At 55.0% G+C, this 19,442-nt stretch overlaps 1 protein-coding gene across 1 annotated transcript in view; it reads right to left on the reverse strand.

Annotated features, from left to right (window-relative positions):
* The window catches only part of MLXIPL (MLX interacting protein like), a 65,669-nt gene that overhangs the window by 24,287 nt on the left and 21,940 nt on the right, over window positions 1–19,442 (reverse strand). The window contains exons 6-9 of the mRNA XM_034752908.1: window positions 18,541–18,739; window positions 16,859–16,939; window positions 3,744–3,943; window positions 2,941–3,511 (exon numbers count right to left, since the gene is read on the reverse strand). Coding sequence (XP_034608799.1) covers window positions 2,941–3,511; window positions 3,744–3,943; window positions 16,859–16,939; window positions 18,541–18,739 — 1,051 coding nt within the window. The remainder of the gene's footprint in view (window positions 1–2,940; window positions 3,512–3,743; window positions 3,944–16,858; window positions 16,940–18,540; window positions 18,740–19,442) is intronic.

Consider the following 19,442-nt stretch of genomic DNA (forward strand, 5'->3'; position numbering starts at 1 on the left):
GGAATTAATTGATAAACTTAACAGTAACAAGTCACCGGGACCAGATGGCATTCACCCAAGAGTTCTGAAAGAACTCAAATGTGAAGTTGCGGAACTATTAACTATGGTTTGTAACCTGTCCTTTAAATTGGCTTCTGTACCCAATGACTGGAAGATAGCTAATGTAACAACAATATTTAAAAAGAGCTCTAGAGATGATCCCGGAAATTACAGAGCTGTAAGTCTAACATCAGTACCGGGCAAATTAGTTGAAACAATAGTAAAGAATAAAACTGTCAGACACATAGAAGAATATAAATTGTTGGGCAAAAGTCAACATGGTTTCTGTAAAGGGAAATCCTGTCTTACTAATCTATTAGAGTTCTTTGAAGGGGTCAACAAACATGTGGACAAGGGGGATCCAGTGGACATAGTATACTTAGATAGCCAGAAAGCCTTTGACAAGGTCCCTCACCAAAGGCTCTGACATAAATTAAGTTGTCATGGGATAAGAGGGAAGATCTTTTCATTGATTGAGAACTGGTTAAAAGACAAAGGGTAGGAATAAATGGTAAATTTTCAGAATGGAGAGAGGTAACTAGTGGTGTTCCCCAAGGGTCAGTCCTAGGACCAATCCTATTCAACTTATTCATGAATGATCTGGAGAAAGGGGTAAAAAGTGAGGTGGCAAAGTTGCAGATGATACTAAACTGCTCAAGATAGTTAAGACCAAAGCAGATGGTGGAGAACGTAAAAAAGATCTCACAAAACTAAGTGATTGGGCAACAAAATGGCAAATGAAATTAATGTGGATAAATGTAAAGTAATGCACATTGGAAAAAATAACCCCAACTATACATATAATATGATGGGGGCTAATTTAGCTACAACTAATCAGGAAAAAGATCTTGGAGTCATCATGGATAGTTCTCTGAAGGCGTCCACGCAGTGTGCAGAGGCGGTCAAAAAAGCAAACAGGATGTTAGGAATCATTAAAAAGGGGATAGAGAATATCTTATTGCCCTTATATAAATCCATGGTACGCCCACATCTTGAATACTGCGTACAGATGTGGTCTCCTCATCTCAAAAAAGATATACTGGCATTAGAAAAGGTTCAGAGAAGAGCAACTAAAATGATTAGGGGTTTGGAACGGGTCCCATATGAGGAGAGATTAAAGAGGCTAGGACTTTTCAGCTTGGAAAAGAGGAGACTAAGGGGGGGGATATGATAGAGGTATATAAAATCATGAGTGATGTGGAGAAAGTAAATAAGGAAAAGTTATTTACTTATTCCCATAATACAAGAACTAGGGGCCACCAAATGAAATTAATGGGCAGCAGGTTTAAACAAATAAAGGGAAGTTCTTCACACAGCGCACAGTCAACTTGTGGAACTCCTTGCCTGAGGAGGTTGTGAAGGCTAGGACTATAACAGCGTTTAAAAGAGAACTGGATAAATTCATGGAGGTTAAGTCCATTAATGGCTATTAGCCAGGATGGGTAAGGAATGGTATCCCTAGCCTCTGTTTGTCAGAGGGTGGAGATGGATGGCAGGAGAGAGATCACTTGATCATTACCTGTTAGATTCACTCCCTCTGGGACACCTGGCATTGGCCACTGTCGGTAGACAGGATACTGGGCTAGATGGACTTTTGTTCTGACCAAGTATGGCCATTCTAATGATATTATGTCCATCAATGGCTATTAGCCAGGACGGGCAGGGATGGTGTCTCTAGCCTCTGTTTGCCAGAAGCTGGCAATGGGCGACGGGATGGATCACTTTATGGTGACCTGTTCTGCTCATTCCCTCTGAAGCACCTGGCATTGGCCACCGTTGGAAGACAAGATACTGGGCTAGATGGACCTTTGGTCTGACCCACTATGGTCACTCTTATGTTCTTTTGAATGTCTGGCCCAGACTGTGCCTGCTGAGGTACTGCAGCCATTGAGTTCCCCCTCTCTTCCAGGTGGTCACCCAGAGCTGAGGGGCCGCGGTACCTGACCTGGGGAAGGGCAGCTCCCCCCAAACTGCTCAGACTGCAGGTCCCCTGGCTCCCCCGAGAGGGCGGTCACTGTCATGGGCTCCGGGGGCAGGGCACTGCACTGAGAGGTGAATGATCCCAGGGGGTAAAAGGGCAGTGCTAACCAATCTCCCAATCTGTGTGACTAGCATTGGGCCCAGGGTTCAGATCCTGTCCCACAGCCGGACACTCACAGCACCCTATGGACAACTGCACCCATCCTGCCCTCGCCAGGGTCACCAACGGCCTCCTCCGAGCCGAGGTAGAGTCACCCCCTGCCCTGTGCCCTTCTGGGGCTCCCTGCAGCCTCAGATACAGGTGCTGTGATCACCTGTCCTCACCTGCCTGCTGAGACACCACTGCCCTGTTAGCACCTCATGCCCTTGGCCAGCGGCTCAAGGTTCTCACTCCCAGTGCCTCCTGCAGGCAGCGATTCCCAAACTCAGGCTCCCAGGTGACTCCTCCTACATTTCAGCCACCATCTCAGACTCATTTCTCTGCACCCCTCCTCCTCTGCCAGACCTCCTGCTCCCTCCCCCCCTCGCTCTCTCCTGCCCTGGATGCTTCCTCCGCATCATGGCAGCCTGTGGATCAGCAGGTGAGGGAAAGAGTATCGCTGGCATGAAGAGAGGAGGCTAGGTGCCTGCAGCAACGCAGTGCCATGGAGAGTGGCATCGAATGAGATGAGTAATGATCCCAGAGAGGGGGCGCTACCAGCCCGTGCCCAGATATCAGCTCCCCTTCCCCTCTCTAGAACGCAGGGTCAGCCCATCTGCCACTGTGGGTGGGGGTGGGGGGGAAGACATCCTCCTGCCCAACAGCCTGGTACCAGCTTCCCACTCCAGCTGAATGAAGCCAGCTGGCCAGATGGGGGCAGTCCGATGCCCTCAGCCAGCGGCAAACAGCAACCCCCCCAAAGCAATCCCCCACCCTGTTACCTGCAGTCAGGAGCTGGGTCAGGCAGGGGTTGGGCACAGCCACACGCGTGGGCACAGGGAGTCCCATGGGTCTCTTTGTCTTGGGGCTGGCTGGCTTCACCATTGGCCTGCTGCCCCCAGGCGGCGACTGCTCTTTAGGGGTGGCAAACCTGGGGCCGCTCCGCATCACTGGGGGCAGGGGCTGGGCACTGGACAGAGCAGGGTATGCTGTTGGCAGAAGGTCCACGCTGTAGCTCAAGCCTGGTGCATGCTGGGTAAAGCATGGTGTGGACAGTGAAGAGCCACTAATGGAGCTGGAGTAATGGAATTTGGATCTCGGTGCTGAAGCCGGTGGGTACAGGGGGTCCTGGCCCAGCAGGAAGGCTCCTGGGGGGGCTGCTGGGGTGCAGTAGGAAGGGGCGAAGGGCTCCATGCTGAGACTCTTGCTGGGGAGCCCATAATGGAGCGAGGGCTTGTGCTTGAGGTCAGAGCACAGGCCGCTGCGGGGGTCCACGGGCTGCGGGGCTGGCTGGAAATCAGGGCTGAGGAATGAGCCAGGCAGGCTGAGCCGGGAGGAGCAGTTGCTGCTAGACTGAAAGAGACAGAGGCAGATTACAGAGCGTTTGCCCCTGGACTGCTGGATTGGACCAGGACTGAGAGGGACAGGGATAACAGACAGCAAGGGAGACGGGGACAGAGCCCGCTGCGCAGCAGCACAGGGGCCTGGCACCATTGCCTCGATGAAGCAAACACAGAGGGCAGAGCAATCCCAGGGCCAGAGAGAAGCAGACCAGGATGTGATCCCTGCCTGGAGACCTGCTCACCTGTAGATGGCCATTGGGCGGGATTGGGGCATCAACGTAGCTGGCAGGCAGGGCTCTGGAGGCCATCAGTGGGTCTGCATGGCTGGCAGGTGGGGCACTGCTGCTGCCATATAGGGTGTCAGCCATGGGCATGAAGCAGGGCTGCTCTTGGTAGCTCAGATGCATTTGGTTAGGCAGTGGGCGGTGGCCGGTGAAGAGATCTGCAAGGCATAGCAGAGACAAGGTGACCCCCATCTCCTGAGGCAGCCCAAGCCCATGCTACTCGGCCCCCTGGCAGGTATAAGGTTTGCACTCACAGCACAGTCCCAGCCAGAGCACTGGGCCATCTGGGCTGACACACAACCCTGAGTTTAGCAGGCCAATGCTCAAACCACTGAGCTATCCCTCCCTCACATGAGCCTAGGCAGTTGTGTAAGAATTGACTTGGGGAAAATCATTCCTCCCTGCCCCCTGCAGGCAGCCCACCCCTGCACCCCAGCAAGGGGCCACTACTCTTGTGTCAGAGCCCAGCTCTGCATGTTTAAAGCCATGCAGGCCTCCAGCCCACCTTAATCCATCTACAGTATCGTACTCTCCAGGCTCCTGCCTGCCAGAGACCAGGCCCCTTCACCTCTCCTGCCCGGGAGTAGCCCCTGATGCCGGGGGGTGGTCTCTGGGGGAGGGGCTGCTTGGCTCACTCTCCCCTTCCCAGCACCATCCCTCCATCAGTCCCCCAAAGTGCCTCCCTCCCAGGCAGCATCAGCCAGGGCTTTGCACCCTCTCCGGGCCCAGCACAGTGGAGTGGGGTGTTACCGCAGGGGAGGGGGACTCTCTGCGGGGATGCTGGGAATGGGGAAGACACTCCTTAAAGCAAGGGGCGAGGCTGGCGTGCTGGGCCAGGTCCTGCCAGATACAACCCGGCTTGTGGCAGGGCTCCGTACCCAGCTCCCAACCAGTCCTTGTTAGCATGCCTGGCCCAGTTTCGGCAGCATAGCCCAGACACTGCTGGGGCTCACAGTCCAGGCCAGTCAGAGACAGCTGCTGCCCCACATGCCCAGACTGGATGAGCAGTGTGCCTACCTACCCCATGTTCAGACAGGCACAGCGGGTTGCTCCGACAGCTGCCTGTGCCCTGGCATTCCAAGCCTCCAATAACCAGGAGTTGTAACACCTGGCCCCAGACACCCTAGGCTTTTCCACCCATAGTGCCCCCACCGGGAGCAAGGACCAGCTGTCCTGCTTCTCATTCACCCCACAGAACTTTCTTTCCCAAATTCAGAAGCAGCCTCGCCCTTCCTTCCCCCTGACCCATGCTGGGGAGGCTGATGATGGCAGAGGTGGGGAACTTCCAGAGTATCCCAGGGAGACAGGGTTTTGCTCACCAATTTTTCTGCCTCTAGCCAGGGGCGGCTCCAGGCACCAGCGCACCAAGTGCGTGCCTGGGGTGGCAAGCCGCGGGGGGCGGCCTGCCGATCACTGTGGGAGCGGCAGTCAGGGAGCCTTCAGCGGCATGCCTGCGGTAGGTCTGCCGGTCCCACGGTTTCGGCAGCAATTTGGCAGCGGGTACGCCAAAGGCACGGGACCAGCGGACCTCCCGCAGGCATGCCGCCAAATCTGCGTTACCAGCGGACCGCCCACAGGCACTCCGCCGAAAGCCGCCTGACTTCCGTGCTTGGGGTGGCAAAATACATAGAGCCGCCCCTGCCTCTAGCTGAGGTGAAAGTTACTAGTGACCCCCCCTTAACAGAGCAGCCTTTATGTCAACCAGTGGCCATTAGGGGGAAAGCAGATACTTCAAGTACACAATAGCCTGAACTTTTCATCTGTCTTCCCTTCAAGGCCTTAAGGTAGTTGGAGCTGGTCCCAAGCCGGTTTTCACTGACCAGATAGCAAAAGCACGGGTCTGATAACCACCAATCAAGTGTTAACACTGCAAGGACCTTTGTCTGAATGTGTATAAAGGATCTGTAAAATGTGTGTAAGACAGAGTTTTTGTACTAAGGTGCAAAGCTCTCCTTTCTTCTGCAGAATAAAGCAACTCTTCCTTATCCCTGTCTGGCTGTTATTGGCTCTCAGCTAGGTGGACCCGATATTTCGGTAACAAAGGGGTGTCAGTGTCCCCTGGCTCTCCCTCGTGGGTTCTGGGGGCTCGGGGCAGTGGGGTGGGGCTAAGGGAGTTCCTAGCTCCCCATGCTCTATCGTGGCAGCAGCAATTGTGAAATGCTGGAGTTTCTGGTGCAAAGAGGAAAGAGGCAGCTCCGTGCAGCCCCTATACCAGGAGCCCAACCGTGCTGCACACAGGGAGAGGGACACAGGAAAACCCTCCCACGCCACAGGGAGCCACCGCCTGCAGCAGGGCGGGACCCTCCTTCCCTTGCCCATCCGTCCAGCCACGGCAAGTATGGTTCTCGGGGTGAGGCCAGCCTGCAGCACGACTGAGCCTCTCCAGGCTCCATCCTGCACCAGCCTGAGCAGAGTGGGAAACCCCTGGAGAATAGAAGAGAGACATCACCCAGATCTGCAGCCCCAGCTCCAGCCTCCAATTCCACAGGTGGTGGGGTCAGCATGTGCGCTGTTGAGTGGGGTGTAACCAGCTCAGCCAGCCCTGGGTTCCACGTGTGTCCCCTCCCTCAGCCGTGGGTCCCAGGCGTGTCCCCTCCCCCAGCTCAGCCAGGCCTGGGTCCCACATGTCTCATAGACTCATAGACTTTAAGGTCAGAAGGGACCACTATGATCATCTACTCTGACCTACTGCACAAAGCAGGCCACAGAATATCACCCACCCAAATCCCTAACCTATGCCTGAGTTACTGAAGTCTTCAAAACGTGGTTTAAAGACCTCAAGGTGCAGAGAATCCTCCAGCAAGTGATCCATGCCCCATCCTTGGGTCCCATGTCTGTCATCTCCCCCAGCCCTGGGTCCCATGTGTCATCTCCCGCAGCCCTGGGTCCCACGTGTCCCCTTCCCCAGCTCGGCCAGCACTGAGTCCCACACATATAATCTCCCCCAGCCCCTGGGTCCCATGTGTGTCTCCACCCCCAGCCCTGGGTCCTATGTGTGTCCCCTCCCTTAGCTTTTGGTCCCATGTGTGTCCCTTCCCGCAGCTCGGCCAACCCGGGGCCCTCATGTGCTGGGTGCCATGTTAACTCCTGCAGACATTCCCCATCACCCCGGTGAGCTTTATCCCAATGAGGCTCCTGGCCTAAGAGTGGTGCTGGGGGATCAGGCCCTGCCTAGCATGGCAGTGCCAGGCTAACACCCCACCAGCGGTCTGGGTGGAGGTTTATTTTCATTGTAGGCTCTGAGTCCCCCATGCCCGTGCTCTAACCTTGCGTGTGGCCTGTGGCTAACCACATCCTGCAGCCTTCCCGAAACCAGGCCCCGTGACCCTGCTGCGACTCCGCTCTCCCTTCCTGTCCCCATCTCCAACCCCACTCCTTCTGCAAGCTCAGACAGGCACAGCACAAAGTGCTGGGCAGGCAGTTTTGGGCCTGCCACCTCCGTGCAGGGAATGACCTTCGCCCTGTAATCCCCCCCTCTTCTGGGGCAGTGCCCAGCACATGGGGGTCCTGGGCTTCTAATGGACCTGGCTGAGCACCTAGCCCCAGCCACTGATGATGCTAGTGCCTCATGCCCCTTGGGAAGGGGCCCTGTGCCACACGCTGCCCTCTGGGGCCCCGTTAGAGGCAGATCAGAGGAAGGAGGGCCAGGGTGGAGTTGGCCTGGGTTATGCACTGTGCAAACCAGTGTGCTGAGGACATGTGCTCAGGTCTCCGGCAGGGGTCGGGGCGCTGCAAGCCCCACAACAGGTTTGCTGGAGAGGAGGCAGCCTTGTGCTCCGTGTGAAGGCAGGCGCGCAAGGGCAGCCAGCTGCCCAGGCGGGGTTGTGCCCAGGCATCTGTACACATGGCACAGGGCCATGTCTGACACAAGCCCCTGGCAGTGGGTCTCACTAAGCTCAGCCTCTCCAGAAAAGGAGGGATTTGAGGGGCCTGGGCTCCACTAGGACTGTACCTCGGTCCTACAGCCAAGTTGCTGTCCCCCTGGGAGCTGACCGTCTGCCCACCCAGCCTGACAATCTCCCTCCCCCAGGAGATTTCCTCAGCCCCTTCACACATACACCTGCAGCTCTGTTGGATGTCTGCTGCTTTCCTGCTTCCCCTTCCACTGCCCTGGGAGTGCTGTTTATAGCACAGCACTGCCTAGCATGAACCCTTGGCTGGGAGCCCAACCCCCGACCTCGTGCAGGTGCCGGTCCCCAGGAGCCTGCGGCAGGGTGTTCGCCATGTGCTGGATCCAGGGATGCTGTAGTCCCCATCACAACCCAAGCCTCAGATCTCAGCACTGCCCTGGCTTGGGAGAGCTGATTGGTTCTCTCTAGGGTTCATCCACACTGGAGCTGGAGGTGCAATTCCCAGCTCGGGTAGATGTACATGGGCTAGCTCTGATGGAGCCGGCACGCTGAGAACAGCAGCATAGCTGTGGTAGTGCAGGCCGGCTGCCTGATGACAACCCCATCTCAGGTCCCAGGTACATGCTCAGGTGTCTAGCCGCACCGCTGCTGCTACTTGCTAGTTGTCTCATGTTAGCTCAGTGCATGTATGTCTGTCTGAGATGGGACTTACACGTCTCCCTGCAGTGAAGCCGTAACCTAGAGACCAGAGGAATTGTGTCTAGCAGGGAATGCACTAAGGAATGGGGATCCCAGTAGAGCCAAGAGCTTGTTTTGACACCAGCCACCCTGGGGGAGCCCCGGCATTAACCAGCCACAGGCCAACCCCACCACTAACTGACCTTCTCAGCCTCATGACCATTGCAAACTCGTCAGCACAGCAGGGTCCTAGTCTCTAGGGTTCAGCTCCCAGCAGCTGCGCAGATCATTCTGGATGGGCCTCCCTGGGCTCTGACGTTTCCTCAGGCTGAGGCCATCTGGGGAGTAAGCCCTGTGGTGCTGCCTCAGAAAACACTTCTCTTCTCTACAGAGCTGATAACCCCGGAGGTCCCACTTTCACCTTTGTAAAGTCGCCTCCTTTAGGGACACTCTGGTGGGTGCAGGGGCCCAGGGAGAAGAGAGGAGGGACCCAGGTGTTCAAGGCAGCCATTCTGCACCCACTTTGCACAGGTGTGAGTAACTCACTGCAGGGCAGGGCAGAGTCAGGAGCCCGGCCCCTGCCTGTGCCACTCAGCCATGGTAGTGGGGTCGTGGGGGAGGTGTTGGGGTGGGCGTCTCGGGTTACTCGGCGCAGTATTCCAGGATCTCAGCCATACAAAGTGCGAAGCCCCACAATCACCCACAGAGACGGCAAAGCCAGCCTCCCCCATCTGGTCTTCCTTGGCAGAGGTGCTGGGCTGTTTCCATGGCCAAGGGAATGAGCTGCCGGCACAGCAGGGGGTTGTGTGTATTTTAGGCATTTCCCTGGTGCTCAATTCGATTCCTCGGAGGAGCTCTCCAAGTGCACAACAGAGACAGGCAGCAAGCCCTGCCCAATTGCTTCTCAGTGCAGAGACTGTATGTGCCCCCCTATCCCTCCAGGACAGTCTAATGCTCTCCCCAGACCCCTCTGTCCCAGTCACGCCTCCCCTCCTCCCCCTAGCACATGGTCCTGGGCACTGGCTGCTGTGTCCCACTGAGACACCCTGGGCTGGTGAAGGTAACTATGGTGGGCTGGAGTTCTAGCTTAGAGCAGGAGCTCATGCTGACAGCCCAATACCTGAGCTCCCAAACCCTTTGCCCCAGTGACAAGAGTACTGGGGCTGTCCTCAGTAGAGTCCCAGGGGGCGGTACAGCTCCTTCTTGTGTCTTTTCCACCCTCCCCAGCTTCCAACTCAAAGCCCCTTCAGTGCCATCTATGGGCTTTAACCCCCTCCCCCCCCCCCAGTCCGTGGAGAAGGGAGGGGCTGTCCTTCGGGACAGCCGGGCTAGCCCAGCCCCACAACAGTCCCAAGAGCAAAGAGCAGGGTCCTACCTGAAGAAGGATGCAGGCAGCAGTCAGACACCAGGCCCAGCTGCTCCCCTGGTTCTGCCATTAGGACTTCTCCATCTGACTCAGACCCCTCTCCCACACACCCTAAGGGCACAGGGTGGTTCCTCATTCCGGACTGGCTTCTGCTCCTTGACTGACAGGCACACAGCACCGTGACAGGGCCCAGGCTTATCCTCGACTCAGGCTTTGTCTCTCCCTCCTGGGCTTTGCTTGTTTTATTCCGCTGCCTGACGCTTGCGATGGGGCCAACAACCCCCCAGGCCCACCTCACTCTCCCCACAGCCCACACTCTGCGCATTTCGGTCTCCCAGCACTTCCAGAGCAGCTCAGCTCCCACTTAGTCCGCTCAGCCAAGCGGCCAGATTGTCAAAAGCAGTGGGCACCCAGCAGCTCCAGTTGAGAACAGCGCTGAGCACCTGGAACTCTGGCTCCAGCAGCCTTCCTGGCAATGGGGGTGTTGCGATGTTCCCTATCCCCAGCAGCCCCCCAACACACACCTCTACGCACCCCACTACACACACACACTCACATACACACTCACATTTCAGGTTTTTCCAGGGGCTGTGATCCTGGATTATAACGTTTTTGGGGAAAGGGATGCGTCATTCCCTTGCACTGGGTAGAGTCCTGGCTCTGAACAATTCTCTTCCTATTTGCATGCAACGAGCTCCCGCACTACACCTTTGCCTCTCCCTCCATCCCAGGCCTAGGAGCACTGGCCAGGCGGGCACTGGGCCTTTGGTGCCCACTAGAAATACGGCTTAAGACAACCAGCCTCTCCCAGCAGGAGGGTATTTTCCTCTCTGACTGTGCTCAGCAGAAATGCTACGACTTCCTACAGTCTCCATCCAAAAGCAGCAGCAGCAGCACAAGCCCAGAGAGAGTGAGCATGAAGGGACCAAACTGAACTGCTGCTTCAGCTCAGAGCCCTTGCTGGGCTGAGTGGTCACTCCACCCGTCCAGCACGCCAGGCTCTCCCCAGGAAAGACAAGAAAGGAAACATCTTGGAGAGTATCAGAGGGGTAGCCATGTTAGTCTGGATCTGTAAAAAGCGACAAAGAGTCCTGTGGCACTTTATAGACTAACAGACGTATTGGAGCATAAGCTTTCGTGGGTGAATACCCACTTCATCAGACACGTGTAGTGGAAATTTCCAGAGGCAGGTATATTTATACATATTTATACCTGCCTCTGGAAATTTCCACTACATGCATCTGACAAAGTGGGTATTCACCCACGAAAGCTTATGCTGCAATATGTCTGTTAGTCTATAAGGTGCCACAGGACTCTGTCGCATCTTGGAGAGTGTTCCGTAGAGTCGCCCCTTCCCACTCATCACTGCCCCTCAATCACATAACCTCCGTGGGGCAGCTGTAGAAAACAGGAAAGGGAGCTTGTGCTTCCATTCATGCATTTTAGCAGCTGGAAATAAGAACCACCGCATTCCCAGTCTGCCCTCCACAGAGCTCCAGCCACATGTTCCATGGACCACAGACTAGGAATGGCTGATGTAGGTCACGGTTCAGGAGTGCTGGTTGTGGGGAGCTCCTAGCAGAGTGAGTTGGAAAATAGGGAAGTGGGGGTCACGGAAAATTTTGAGTTTTCAGCCAAATATTTTGGCTAAAAACTGAAATTTTTTATTCAAACTAGTGCCATGGTGCCTTATGGGAGTTGTAGTTTGGGTGCCTTACGCTAGCCTATTTAGTTACTTCTTCCATGAAGCACCCCTTTCTCCCTCTTGGTAGGGCTGTCAAGGAAAAAGCAGAAAAGGCAGAAGTGCTTAATATATATTGCTGTTCTGTATTTGTGAAAAAACACAGCCAGTGTAGTCATGTCAGAGATGATGATGAGGATGAAGATTATTATAAAATACTTCCCATTCCCATAGCAACATAAGAGTATGTTAAAGAGCAACTACTAAAGTCAGATATTTTTAAATCAGCAGGATGGGATAACTAATGTAATCCAAGACTTTTAAAGGCGCAGGCCAAGAAACTCGCTGGACCATTACTGTTGATTTTCAATAACTCTAGGAGCCTTGGGGGAAGTTCCAGAGGACAGGAAGAAAGAGAATGTTGGGCCAATACACCTGTACCCCGATATAACGCTGTCCTCGGGAGCCAAAAAATCTTACCGCATTATAGGTGAAACCGCGTTATATTGAACTTGCTTTGATCCGCTCGAGCGCGCAGCCCCGCCGCCCCAGAGCGCTGCTTTACCACGTTATATCCGAATTTGTGTTATATCAGGTCGCGTTATATTGGGGTAGAGGTGTATTTCAAAATGATAAACGGGATGATCTAGGTAATTACAGGCCTGTCAGTCTGACATCAATTCTGGGCAACATAATAGAATAGCTGATCTGGGACTCAATTAATATACAAGTAAATGAGGGTGATATAATTAATGCCAATCAGCACGGGTTTATGGAAAATAGCTCCCATCAAACTAATGACATCTTTTGATGAGATGACAAGTTTGGTTGATAAAAGTAATAGTGTTGATGTAGAATCATAGAATATCAGGGTTGGAAGGGACCTCAGGAGGTCATATAGTCCAACCCCCTGCTCAAAGCAGGACCAATCCCCAACTAAATCATCCCAGCCAGGGCTTTGTCAAGCCTGACCTTAAAAACCTCTAAGGAAGGAGATTCCACCACCTCCCTAGGTAACCCATTCCAGTGCTTCACCACCCTCCTAGTGAAAAAGTTTTCCCTAATATCCAACCCAAACTTCCCCCATTGCAACTTGAGACCATTACTCCTTGTTCTGTCATCTGGTACCACTGAGAACAGTCTAGATCCATCCTCTTTGGAACCCCCTTTCAGGTAGTGGAAAGCTGCTATCAAATCCCCCCTCTTCTCTTCTGCAGACTGAACAATACCAGTTCCCTCTGCCTCTCCTCATAAGTCATGTGCTCCAGCCCCCTAATCATTTTTGTTGCCCTCCACCGGACTCTTTCCAATTTTTCCACATCCTTCTTGTAGTGTGGGGCCCAAAACTGGACACAGTACTCCAGATGACACCTCAACAATGTCAAATAGAGGGGAACAATCACGTCCCTCGATCTGCTGGAAATGCCCTTACTTATACAGCCCAAAATGCCGTTAGTCTTCTTGGCAACAAGGGCACACTGTCGACTCATATCCAGCTTCTCATCCACTGTAACCCCTAGGTCCTTTTCTGCAGAACTGCTGCCTAGCCACTCGGTCCCTAGTCTGTAACAGTGCATGGGATTCTTCCATCCTAAGTGCAGGACTCTGCACTTGTCCTTGTTAAACCTCATCAGATTTCTTTTGGCCCAATCCTCTAATTTGTCTAGGTCCCTCTGTATCCTATCCCTAACCTCCAGCATATCTACCACTCCTCCCAGTTTAGTGTCATCTGCAAACTTGCTGAGGGTGCAGTCTACACCATCCTCCAGATCATTAATGAAGATATTGAACAAAACTGGCCCCAGGACCGACCCTTGGGGCGCTCCGCTTGATGTAATATCCTTAGGCTCCTGTAAGGTGTTTGACTTGGAACTGCAAAGCATTATGATTAAAAAATTAGAATATACAAAATTAACATGGCACACATTAAATGGATTAAAAACTGGCTAACTGATAGGGCTCAAAATGTAAATGTAAATTGGAAATCACCATCAAGCAGGTGTGTTTCCAGTAGGGTCCCGCTGGTTCTTGGCCCAACACTATTTAACAGTTTTGTCAGTGACATGGAAGAAAACAAAATAATCCCTGATGAATTTTGCAGACAACACAAAGATAGAGGGGACGGTAAACAATGAAGAGGACAGGTCACTGATATGCAGTGATTTGGATCACTTGGTAAGCTGAATGCAGCAAACAATATGCAATTTAACTTGCCCAAATGTAAAGTCATACATCTAGGACCCTAGAATGTAGGCCATACTTTACAGGACAGGAGACTCTGAGAAGCAGTGACTCAGAAAAAGATGTGGGGGTCATGGTGGACAATCAGCTGAAGATGAGCTAGAAGTGGGCTGTAGTCCACGAAAGCTTATGCTCTAATAAATTTGTTAGTCTCTAAGGTGCCACAAGTACTCCTGTTCTTTTTCCCAGTGCGCTGTGGCCAAAAGGGCTAATGTGATCCTGGGATGTACAAACAGGGGAATCTCGAGTAGGAGCAGAGAGGTTATTTTACCTCTGCATTTGGCAGTGGTGGAATACTGTGTCCAGTTCTGACATCTACCACTCAAGAAGGATGTTGATAATTTGGAGAGGGTTCAGAGAAGAGCCATGAAAATGATTAAAGGTTTGGAAAACCTGCCTTCATTCAAGGAGTTCAATTTATCGATCATAGTTTTTAGGTACTTCTATGGGGAATAAAAGTTTGCTAGTGAGTTCTCCAATCTAGCAGACAAAGACAGAACAAGATCAAATGACTGGAGGTGGAAGCTAGACAAATTCAGTCTAGACATAAAGTGCAAATGTTTAATAGTGAGGGTAATTAACCTTTGGAACAATTTACCAGGGGTCATGCTGGATTCTCAAGCACTCACAATTGTTACATCTGGGATGTTTTTCTAAAAGCTTTGCTCTAGTTCAACCAGGAATTAATTCAGGGCAGGTCTCTGGCCTGTGTTATATAGGTCAGATCCCAGGGATCCCTTCTGGCCTTCTAATCTAGGAATCTCAGGTTCCTTGCCTATGGTGCAGCGTGAGCAATGGAGTCAGAATGGGAGTGTGAGGCATGCACACGACAATTCCCATGAGGCACCATGGCGCCATGTGTAACAGGGGTAGTTCTGTTTCTCAGTGATGTGGGAATTTTCCATAGAAAGCAAACAGTCTTCGGGAGCATTCTGCTGAAAACCTGATTTTTCATCGAAAAACAATTTCAGCAGAAAGTTTCCCACTAGCCCTAGCTCCTGGCTGCAGGAGCACTGGCTGTGGGGAGCTTCCAGCTGCTCCAGTCCTGACCTTTCCCCCCAGGGGGTGCTGTAGGAAACGAATTAGGGGGTGCTGGCCAGAGGTGGGGCATCCCCGGTGTCTCCAGCAAGCGGGGCTGCAGGAAGTGGTGTAAGAGTGCAGAATCTGCATTCACTTCCTCTATGTCTGGCTCGTCCAGAGGGCGCCCCAGGAACGCACCTACAGGCTGCGCTAACGTCTACCGTCCCAGCCTCAGCTTTCTGCCAGCATCTGGTCTTGCATCAGCCAGCAGCCAAATGATGCAAGGTCACTTGTTTCCTCCCAAGGAGGAAAGTGGGAAGTGGATACTGGCAATGGAGCTCCAGGAGGCCCAGGCCAACCAGCCTTCGCAAAGGTCTGCCTTGAGCCCACATGAAGCTGCAGGCACAAGAGCTGTGGTGATGCCCAGGCCATTCCACTAGGACAGGACTCCCAGCCACTCCTGGTTTGCAAGATACGGTGCAGCCAAAGTGATTGGCCCTCCACATAGCTCCTTACTGACCTCTGCTGAGCTCAGCAGGTTGTGCTGGCTGGGCACCTTCCACATTCACAGCTAGGGCACTCCCCTCAGCTGAAGCCCAAAGCTGCAAGTTGGTTTGGGGACAGGTTGGGCCCATCAAAGGCAAGGGGCCATGCTGGAGCCTTGGGTGGGGCTGCCCCACGGCCAAAAAAAGTACAGAGGGGCCTGAGCTGTATCTCTCCTTTGTGTTCCTCCCTTGGCTCCCTGCCCCTCTCCTCAGTGCTGCTCAGCATCTCGCTCCAGCCCAGTTTGTAGTGCTGTGAGCAGGCGTCTCTGCTCTCCCTGACAAGTCTCTAGAACTGGGTTTCCTTTAGCCCAAGTTTCATGGTTTGACTCTGTCCCGATTCCCCACTGCAAACTCTTTCCTGCATTTTCTCACCCCCCCCCAACTCTCTTAGCCTCCTTCGCAGCCTCTCTTCTCCCATCCCCACTCCAGCAGGGGAGGGAGAGGCCCCCAGATGCTCACACTCCTGCCCCCCACCCAGATGGGGCACCCCATGACTCCTATCCCCTAGAAGCCCTTGCACCCCTGCTCTCGGATTGGGCTGTTCCCCTTTGCAGAGCTGGTGGCGCAAGCATCTTGGGGCAGGGTCCACCATTTACTATTGCTCAGTCTGGCCTCACCGTCCCTCCCTCTGGGGTAGAGTTGGGGGCTGAGCCGCTGGAGCGCGATGGAGAAGCCCAGCACCTAGTGGATGCGCCCCCTCCCCTTCCTTCTCCCTCCCTTGCACAGGTGGCCCATGACCCGCCTGCAAGCCCAACCCCCAGATGAGGAGGCTGGTTCCATGAGCAGCACTGGGAGGACGGCATTGCCCAGGGGACGCAGGAACAGCCCCTTGTGGGGTCAGCTACCATACGCATTAAGTCACTGCCCTCCCCTGGCAGCAAATCACTGCCCGGCCCCATCAGGACCTGATACCCTGGGGGCCACCATCAGGACCCCACTTCCTTTCTTCTCAGCTGCAAGGGGCAGCTGTCACAGGGCTGCACCTCTGTCCGGACCCTGAGCCATGCATGGTGACCGGGAGTTCCCTGAGGGTCCTACTGGGGGGATCCAGCCCCCATACAGCCAGACGTAGGCTGTTTCAATGGCTCAGGGGTGCAGGGGCAGACAGGGGAGTTATAGGGGCAATGAGGGGACCCCTCCGAAAGCTCCCTCCCATCCCCCCCAGGCTCCTTCCCCCATCCCGCCCCCAGCCCTGGCAGCACAGCTGAAAGCTGCTCGCCCCCTAGAGATTTCCTCTTTCTTGCGGGGAGAGTTTTCCTTCCTCTGTCTGCAGCCAAACCCCCTTGTGGTTTCACATTCCTGTAAAGAGAGCTACATTTGGAGAAATTCATTTCCCCAGGACCTGGCCTCCTGCCCTCCTGCCCCAGCGCAGCTCGGCTCCCCAGGACCGGCTGTATACTCCGTCCTTGTTCTGTTTGCAACTCCCCCCAGCTTAGTATCATTGGGTTGTTTCATCACAGTGCCACTGCTTCCCCTTCTTCAGCTCACTGGTGTGAAATCCCAGGGGCCCCGCAGATCTACCCACTGCCATTTGTCAGCCCCCTCTGTTGCCAGGCCAGGGGACAGCACTCAGCTCCAGCCCACTGTGGCTAAGCTCTGAGGCAGTGGGGAGATGGACCATGTGTCCCCATCCCCGCTGCACAAATCCAGCTTCCGCAAACAGCTGGTCCTCTGCCAGGGCTGGCTCCTACCTGAGATTTCCATAAAATCGTCAAGATTTGGCTGCAGTGGGGTCAGGCCTGGCTGGATCATGTCGGCGTTCCCAGTGTAGGCTGCAAAAGGGCAGAACCAGCCAATCAGTTCCCCTTTCCCTGGTCCCTGATTCCTGCTCCCCATAGTCCTTCACTTGTGCCCTACATTCCCTGGCTCACTGTTGCCAGCTTGTTAGCCTTCAAGTAGCCTCCTGCCCTGCCTCTCTGCCTCTGCCCCATTATTGGGCTCTCCTGGGAGACCATTCGCCTCATGGCCTTGCAGAGAATGTGCCACTAGCCAGTAGAAGGGGGGCAGCTGAGAACTCATCTGCTCCAGCGCTAATACTGGGCAGTCCCCCTCCCCCCAGAATCCTCTGCTGTTCCCCCCATGGCCTGAAGCCTCCATCATCTGCACAAGGGGTGGGAGGCATTTCCCCGCCCTGGGGGCTGGATCCCCTATTCCTGCTGGTTGGGGGAGCCAGAAGCCCAGGAGGGGGTGCTGCATTCTGGTGGGAGATTCTCCTTCCCTCAGGCAGGAGGGGAGGGCTGAGATGTCAGGGCTCCTGGAGCAGGAGGGAGAGAGCCTGTCCTGCACAGGCCAGGGAGGGCTCAGCCAGGCAGAAGGATGCGGCAGGGGAGAACTGCCCTGGAAGGGGAGATATTAATAATAAACTCCAGCCCCTATCCAGCACCTTTCAGCCACGGGTCTCAGCACATCTGAAAAGGAGGCCAGTCTCATTATACCCATTTTATAGATGGGAAAACCGAGGCATGAGAAGGGATGTGACTTGTCCAAGGTCACCCAGCGGTAGAGGCGAGAATAGCACCCAGGGATCCTGAGTCCCAGCCCAGTGTGCCAGCCTCTAGGCCACACTGCCTCCCTACAGGGCCAGTAGTGACTTTGCTCCCTCCACTGTAAAGCACTAGCAGCTTGAAGCCCTCCCTGGGACTCTGCCCCACTGGGGCTCTTACAACAGCTGCTAGGGAACACTCCTGTCTCAGCCCCACCTCTCCCACTGACCTCCTGAGACACGCCCATGGCCCTGGCCACTGGGGGAGAGGGGGGCTACCAAAGAGGCTATCAATCAACATGTTAGCCTGTTCCCACTCCAGGCTTTACACTGCGCCCACTTTCAGCAGGGCACGGCATTCTCCGCCTGTCATTCTAGCTTGCTGTGCAGTGGTACACAATGGCCACATTTCACCCCAGAGGGGGCTGCATGTCCGTGGTGGCTGAGTGGAGCCCTGACGTCCCCTGGCAGGAAGGTGCTCTGGAAGTGTATGTTGTTATTATTAGCGCTGGACCATTGCTCCTGGGACTAGCACCCTGTATCGTTTACTCCGCTGCACGCATGGGAAGTGCTGCCGCTGCCCTTGCCCCGCCTGAATGGCTCATGGGCTGCCGGGTGGGGGCAGGACGCTGGAGGTAAGGGCGCGGGCACTGCCTGTGGCACCTCGTTAACCTGACCTCGCTGCTTTGGGAGGAGCCGCCCTGGGGCGATCGCTCCAGAGACCGGGCCTGGCTAGTGCAGGGCAGGACCAGAGTGCCTCGTTCGGGGGGGTGGGTGCTAAGAAAACATGAAGAAGCTAATGCAACTAGGGCAAGACCCCCCCCCATAACCCCTCAGCCACACACACCCCCGGTGAGGTTCATGGGTGAGAACATGGTCCTAGGAACGTACCGTCTTCTGGGAGCATCTGGTGGGAGCAGGGGGGCTGCGTCATGGTGAAGAGTGTGTCTGAGATGTCCGAGAGGAAGCTGTCCAAGTCAAAGAGCTGCCGCCCTCCGGTCTCCTCATTCTCATCCCCCAGCAGCATGGGCACAACGCTGGAGAACAGCTGGTTGCACCATTTCTCCGATGGCTTCCACACACCCTCATCCTACACAAGACAGTTCATCAAAGGAGTCCCCCCAGATACCTCTCCCTGGGCACCTCTCCCCAGGCACCCGCCCAGCCCCTCTCCCCTGGCAGCCCCCCGCCTCCCCCGGCCCCTCTCCCCGGGCACCCGCCCAGCCCCTCTCCCCTGGCAGTCTCCGGCCTCCCCTGGTCCCTCTCCCCTGGCAGCCCCCTGGCCCCTCTCCCCTGGCAGCCCCCAGCCTCTCCCGGCCCCTCTCCCCGGGCACCCGCCCAGCCCCTCTCCCCTGGCAGCCCCCGGCCTCCCTTGGCCCCTCTCCCCTGGCAGCTTCTGGCCTCCCCTGGTCCCTCTCCACTGGGCAGCCCCCTCTCCTGCTCTGACAGAGCACCTTCTCTATAGTGCTGGGTGGCTGGTGCTGGTTCCAGGTCCTCTGTCCTCACAGCCATTGCAGTCCTCAGGGAGCCTTTAATCGGGGGTTGGGGGGCTGTTAACCTCCCTGCCCTGGCCACACACAAACTCTGGCAAGGACCTTCTGCCATTCTCCATCCCATCCCCCTGCAGTTTGATCTGACACCTGTCCTTTGCTGCCTGCCCGAGAGTGCCGTGGGGTGTAGCTACGCAGGGGAACAGTTGCCCTCGCCTAGCCCAGAAATGGCTGCATGTCGCGATGGGAAATGACTCTTGTACTAGAGCCTTCCCCAGCAGGTGGGGCTGCCACAGCTCCTGT

Source organism: Trachemys scripta, chromosome 18, assembly GCF_013100865.1.
Source record: "Trachemys scripta elegans isolate TJP31775 chromosome 18, CAS_Tse_1.0, whole genome shotgun sequence".
Classification (NCBI taxonomy): domain Eukaryota; kingdom Metazoa; phylum Chordata; order Testudines; family Emydidae; genus Trachemys; species Trachemys scripta.